This window comes from Ascaphus truei, chromosome 7 (genome assembly GCF_040206685.1).
Source record: "Ascaphus truei isolate aAscTru1 chromosome 7, aAscTru1.hap1, whole genome shotgun sequence".
In the NCBI taxonomy this organism is placed as follows: Eukaryota; Metazoa; Chordata; class Amphibia; order Anura; family Ascaphidae; genus Ascaphus; species Ascaphus truei.
This window is the reverse complement of record NC_134489.1, coordinates 112,385,854-112,392,904: the sequence shown is the minus strand read 5'-3', so window position 1 is coordinate 112,392,904 and position 7,051 is coordinate 112,385,854. Positions and strand designations below refer to the sequence as shown.

The window sequence follows — 7,051 nt, the reverse complement described above, 5'->3', positions numbered from 1 at the left end:
TGTAACGAGGCCACGCTGATTCATGGTTACTGTAACGAGGCCACGCTGATTCATGGTTACTGTAACGAGGCCACGCTGATTCATGGTTACTGTAACGAGGCCACGCTGATTCATGGTTACTGTAACGAGGCCACGCTGATTCATGGTTACTGTAACGAGGCCACGCTGATTCATGGTTACTGTAACGAGGCCACGCTGATTCATGGTTACTGTAACGAGGCCACGCTGATTCATGGTTACTGTAACGAGGCCACGCTGATTCATGGTTACTGTAACGAGGCCACGCTGATTCATGGTTACTGTAACGAGGCCACGCTGATTCATGGTTACTGTAACGAGGCCACGCTGATTCATGGTTACTGTAACGAGGCCACGCTGATTCATGGTTACTGTAACGAGGCCACGCTGATTCATGGTTACTGTAACGAGGCCACGCTGATTCATGGTTACTGTAACGAGGCCACGCTGATTCATGGTTACTGTAACGAGGCCACGCTGATTCATGGTTACTGTAACGAGGCCACGCTGATTCATGGTTACTGTAACGAGGCCACGCTGAGGCCACACTCTTCCTTCAGGAGGCCGCGGGCGCTTTTAACCTGCGCACTGCTGGCAGGATCTCTTCCAAACGAGCGATCTCTGAAATTAGAAATGATATTTAATGGCGCGTGGAATAAGTGGAAAGAAAAGACGGTGCAAATTATCATTAAACATCTTCACAGCGCCAGCGCGTCGCGGCTCAGAGGAGCGTCTGAAACCAGCACGCGGTGTAATACTGGTGGTGTGTGGGTGTGTATATATGTGCGCGCGCGCACACGCACACACACACACACACACACACACACACACACACACACACACACACACACACACACACACACACACACACACACACACACACACACACACACACTTTACTTGTTTATTATAATGAAATTGTAAAAATACTATAGTAAAAGCGCAGGAAAATGTAGAATATCATGTTGATAAAAAGCAATATAACTTTACAGAAGTGTCCCTGTAATAGTAATAATCCCTCAGAGCAGGGCGTTAATGGCCAGTAATGCTGTGTAGGGGATTATTACTTACATACATACAGGGCATTGTATGTATGTATATTTTTATTCACAGTAGTAATACACGCGAGAATCATATAAATAACAGATCATGGGAATAAGTGCTTCAGACATAATGTTACTTTTAAGGAAGAGGAGTCCCTGCCCTGAGGAGCTTACAGTCTAATTGGTAGGTAGGGAGAACGTACAGAGACAATAGGAGGGAGTTCTGGTAAGTGCGTCTGCAGGGGGCCAAGCTTTATGTATCATGTGTTCAGAATGTGCACAGTGTTATCCGTATGCTTCTTTAAGCAAGTGTGTCTTAAGGTGGGTCTTAAAGGTGGATAGAGAGGGTGCTAGTCGGGTACTGAGGGGAAGGGCATTCCAGAGGTGTGGGGCAGTAGGTGAGAAAGGTGGCGGGAGAGGGCTTTAGATACAAAGGGGGTAGAAAGAAGACATCCTTGAGCAGAACGCAAGAGTCGGGATGGTGCATAGTGAGAAATTAGGGATGAGATGTAAGGAGGGGCAGAAGAGTGTAAAGCTTTAAAAGTGAGGAGAAGAATGGGGTGTGAGATGCGGGATTTGATCGGAAGCCAGGAGAGGGATTTCAGGAGGGGAGACGCTGAGACAGATCTAGGAAAGAGTAGAGTGATTCTGGCAGCAGCATTTAGGATAGATTGTAGGGGAGACAGGTGAGAGGCAGGAAGGCCGGACAGCAGGAGGTTACAGTAATCAAGACGGGCGAGAATGAGGGCCTGAGTCAGAGTTTTAGGAGTTGAGCAGCAGAGGAAAGGGCGTATCTTTGTTATATTGCGGAGGAAAAAGCGACAGGTTTTAGAGACGTTTTGAACGCGAGAGGGGAGAGAACGCGCGAGAGGGGAGAGAACGCGCGAGAGGGGAGAGAACGCGCGAGAGGGGAGAGAACGCGCGAGAGGGGAGAGAACGCGCGAGAGGGGAGAGAACGCGCGAGGGGGGAGAGAACGCGCGAGGGGGGAGAGAACGCGCGAGGGGGGAGAGAACGCGCGAGGGGGGAGAGAACGCGCGAGGGGGGAGAGAACGCGCGAGGGGGGAGAGAACGCGCGAGGGGGGAGAGAACGCGCGAGAGGGGAGAGAACGCGCGAGAGGGGAGAGAACGCGCGAGAGGGGAGAGAACGCGAGTATCTTAAAGCTCCTGAGGCGGGAAATCTATTCCACAACCCTGCGTATTGAGGAACAAAACCAGAACCACTACACCTCTTGCTCCTTGCAATGCCCTCATTACAGTGGTGTGTACCAGTGGCATGGCGGCGTGGCATTGCGTGGCTGTGCAGAATTCTTCAGAACAGAAAAAACATTGAAGAAAATAAAATGTTACCTAGAACTTCAAGCAGCGCCCGGATTAACCCATCAAATGCTGGAAAGAACTCGTCGTGCTCTTGTAACTTGTTTATTACACTATAAGAAAAAGGGAATAAAGGACACGGGTATCAGGGCTGGGACACGGGCAGCCACGACACGGGTATCAGTGCCGGGACACGGGCAGCCACGACACAGGTATCAGGGCCGGGACACGGGTATCAGGGCCGGGACACGGGCAGCCACGACACGGGTATCAGGGCCGGGACACGGGTATCAGGGCCGGGACACGGGCAGCCACGACACAGGTATCAGGGCCACGACACGGGTATCAGGGCTGGGACACGGGCAGCCACGACACGGGTATCAGGGCCGGGACACGGGTATCAGGGCCGGGTCACGGGTATCGGGGCCGGGACACGGGTATCGGGGCCGGGACACGGGTATCGGGGCCGGGACACGGGCAGCCACAACACGGGTATCAGGGCCGGGACACGGGTATCGGGGCCGGGTCACGGGTATCGGGGCCGGGACACGGGTATCGGGGCCGGGACACGGGTATCGGGGCCGGGACACGGGTATCGGGGCCGGGACACGGGCAGCCACAACACGGGTATCAGGGCCGGGACACGGGTATCGGGGCCGGGACACGGGTATCGGGGCCGGGACACGGGCAGCCACGACACGGGTATCAGGGCCGGGACACGGGTATCAGGGCCGGGACACGGGCAGCCGGGACACAGGTATCAGGGCCGGGACACGGGCAGCCACGACACAGGTATCAGGGCCGGGACACGGGTATCAGGGCCGGGACACGGGTATCAGGGCCGGGACACGGGTATCGGGGCCGGGACACGGACAGCCGGGACACGGGTATCGGGGCCGGGACACGGGCAGCAGGGACACGGGTATCAGGGCCACGACACGGGTATCAGGGCCGGGACACGGGCAGCCACGACACGGGTATCGGGGCCGGGACACGGGCAGCTGGGACACGGGTATCGGGCCGGGACACGGGTATCGGTATCAGGGCCACGACACGGGTATCAGGGCTGGGACACGGGCAGCCACGACACGGGTATCAGGGCCGGAACACGGGTATCAGGGCCAGGACACGGGTATCAGGGCCGGGACACGGGTATCAGGGCCGGGACACGGGCAGCCATGACACGGGTATCAGGGCCGGGACACAGGTATCAGGGCCGGGACACAGGTATCGGGGCCGGGACACGGGCAGCTGGGACACGGGTATCGGGCCGGGACACGGGTATCGGTATCAGGGCCACGACACGGGTATCAGGGCTGGGACACGGGCAGCCACGACACGGGTATCAGGGCCGGGACACGGGTATCAGGGCCGGGACACGGGTATCAGGGCCGGGACACGGGTATCAGGGCCGGGACACGGGTATCAGGGCCGGGACACGGGTATCAGGGCCGGGACACGGGTATCAGGGCCGGGACACGGGTATCAGGGCCGGGACACGGGTATCGGGGCCGGGACACGGGTATCGGGGCCGGGACACGGGTATCAGGGCCGGGACACGGGTATCGGGACACGGGTATCGGGGCCGGGACACGGGTATCGGAGCCGGGACACGGGCAGCCACGACACGGGTATCAGGGCCAGGACACGGGTATCGGTATCAGGGCCACGACACGGGTATCAGGGCTGGGACACGGGCAGCCACGACACGGGTATCAGGGCCGGGACACGGGTATCGGGGCCGGGACACGGGTATCGGGGCCGGGACACGGGTATCGGGGCCGGGACACGGGTATCGGGGCCGGGACACGGGTATCGGGGCCGGGACACGGGTATCGGGGCCGGGTCACGGGTATCGGGGCCGGGACACGGGTATCGGGGCCGGGACACGGGTATCGGGGCCGGGACACGGGTATCGGGGCCGGGACACGGGTATCGGGGCCGGGACACGGGCAGCCACAACACGGGTATCAGGGCCGGGACACGGGTATCGGGGCCGGGACACGGGCAGCCGGGACACGGGTATCAGGGCCGGGACACGGGCAGCCACGACACGGGTATCGGGGCCGGGACACGGGCAGCTGGGACACGGGTATCGGGCCGGGACACGGGTATCGGTATCAGGGCCACGACACGGGTATCAGGGCTGGGACACGGGCAGCCACGACACGGGTATCAGGGCCGGGACACGGGTATCAGGGCCAGGACACGGGTATCAGGGCCGGGACACGGGTATCAGGGCCGGGACACGGGCAGCCATGACACGGATATCAGGGCCGGGACACAGGTATCAGGGCCGGGACACGGGTATCGGGGCCGGGACACGGGCAGCTGGGACACGGGTATCGGGCCGGGACACGGGTATCGGTATCAGGGCCACGACACGGGTATCAGGGCTGGGAAACGGGCAGCCACGACACGGGTATCAGGGCCGGGACACGGGTATCAGGGCCGGGACACGGGTATCAGGGCCGGGACACGGGTATCAGGGCCGGGACACGGGTATCAGGGCCGGGACACGGGTATCACGGCCGGGACACGGGTATCACGGCCGGGACACGGGTATCGGGGCCGGGACACGGGCAGCCACAACACGGGTATCAGGGCCGGGACACGGGTATCGGGGCCGGGACACGGGCAGCCGGGACACGGGTATCAGGGCCACGACACGGGTATCAGGGCCGGGACACGGGCAGCCACGACACGGGTATCGGGGCCGGGACACGGGCAGCTGGGACACGGGTATCGGGCCGGGACACGGGTATCGGTATCAGGGCCACGACACGGGTATCAGGGCTGGGACACGGGCAGCCACGACACGGGTATCAGGGCCGGGACACGGGTATCAGGGCCAGGACACGGGTATCAGGGCCGGGACACGGGTATCAGGGCCGGGACACGGGCAGCCATGACACGGATATCAGGGCCGGGACACAGGTATCAGGGCCGGGACACGGGTATCGGGGCCGGGACACGGGCAGCTGGGACACGGGTATCGGGCCGGGACACGGGTATCGGTATCAGGGCCACGACACGGGTATCAGGGCTGGGACACGGGCAGCCACGACACGGGTATCAGGGCCGGGACACGGGTATCAGGGCCGGGACACGGGTATCAGGGCCGGGACACGGGTATCAGGGCCGGGACACGGGTATCAGGGCCGGGACACGGGTATCACGGCCGGGACACGGGTATCACGGCCGGGACACGGGTATCGGGGCCGGGACACGGGCAGCCACGACACGGGTATCAGGGCCGGGACACGGGTATCGGGACACGGGTATCGGGGCCGGGACACGGGAATCGGAGCCGGGACACGGGCAGCCACGACACGGGTATCAGGGCCAGGACACGGGTATCGGTATCAGGGCCACGACACGGGTATCAGGGCTGGGACACGGGCAGCCACGACACGGGTATCAGGGCCGGGACACGGGTATCGGGGCCGGGACACGGGTATCGGGGCCGGGACACGGGTATCGGGGCCGGGACACGGGTATCGGGGCCGGGTCACGGGTATCGGGGCCGGGTCACGGGTATCGGGGCCGGGTCACGGGTATCGGGGCCGGGTCACGGGTATCGGGGCCGGGACACGGGTATCGGGGCCGGGACACGGGCAGCCACAACACGGGTATCAGGGCCGGGACACGGGTATCGGGGCCGGGACACGGGTATCGGGGCCGGGATACGGGTATCGGGGCCGGGACACGGGTATCGGGGCCGGGACACGGGTAACGGGGCCGGGACACGGGTATCGGGGCCGGGACACGGGTATCGGGGCCGGGAAATGGGTATCGGGGCCGGGACACGGGTAACGGGGCCGGGACACGGGTATCGGGGCCGGGACACGGGTATCGGGGCCGGGACACGGGTATCGGGGCCGGGACACGGGTATCGGGGCCGGGACACGGGCAGCCGGGACACGGGCAGCCGGGACACGGGTATCGGGGCCGGGACACGGGTATCGGGGCCGGGACACGGGTATCGGGGCCGGGACACGGGTATCGGGGCCGGGACACGGGTATCGGGGCCGGGACACGGGCAGCCGGAACACGGGTATCGGGGCCGGGACACGGGCAGCCACGACACGGGTATCGGGGCCGGGACACGGGTATCAGGGCCGGGACACGGGTATCGGGGCCGGGACGCGGGTATCGGGGCCGGGACACGGGTATCAGGGCCGGGTCACGGGTATCAGGGCCAGGTCACGGGTATCAGGGCCGGGACACGGGAATCAGGGCCGGGACACGGGTATCAGGGCCGGGACACGGGCAGCCACGACACGGGTATCAGGGCCGGGACACGGGTATCAGGGCCGGGACACGGGTATCAGGGCCGGGACACGGGTATCAGGGCTGGGACACGGGTATCGGGGCCGGGACACGGGCAGCCATGACACGGGTATCAGGGCCGGGACACGGGTATCGGGGCCGGGACACGGGTATCGGGGCCGGAACACGGGTATCGGGGCCGGGACACGGGTATCGGGGCCGGGACACGGGTATCGGGGCCGGGACACGGGTATCGGGGCCGGGACACGGGTATCGGGGCCGGGACACGGGCAGCCGGGACACGGGTATCGGGGCCGGGACACAGGTATCGGGGCCGGGAAACAGGTATCGGGGCCGGGACACGGGTATCGGGGCCGGGACACGGGTATCGGGGCCGGGACAT

General features: G+C 63.5%; 1 protein-coding gene across 1 annotated transcript in view; it reads right to left on the bottom strand.

Moving 5' to 3' along the window:
- Positions 1 to 422: 422 nt before the first annotated feature.
- Positions 423 to 7,051, bottom strand: part of CEP70 (centrosomal protein 70) — a 60,429-nt gene continuing 53,800 nt past the window's right edge. Inside the window, exons 13-14 of the mRNA XM_075610077.1 lie at positions 2,410 to 2,489; positions 423 to 639 (exon numbers count right to left, since the gene is read on the bottom strand). Coding sequence (XP_075466192.1) covers positions 575 to 639; positions 2,410 to 2,489 — 145 coding nt within the window. The 3' untranslated portion in view covers positions 423 to 574. The remainder of the gene's footprint in view (positions 640 to 2,409; positions 2,490 to 7,051) is intronic.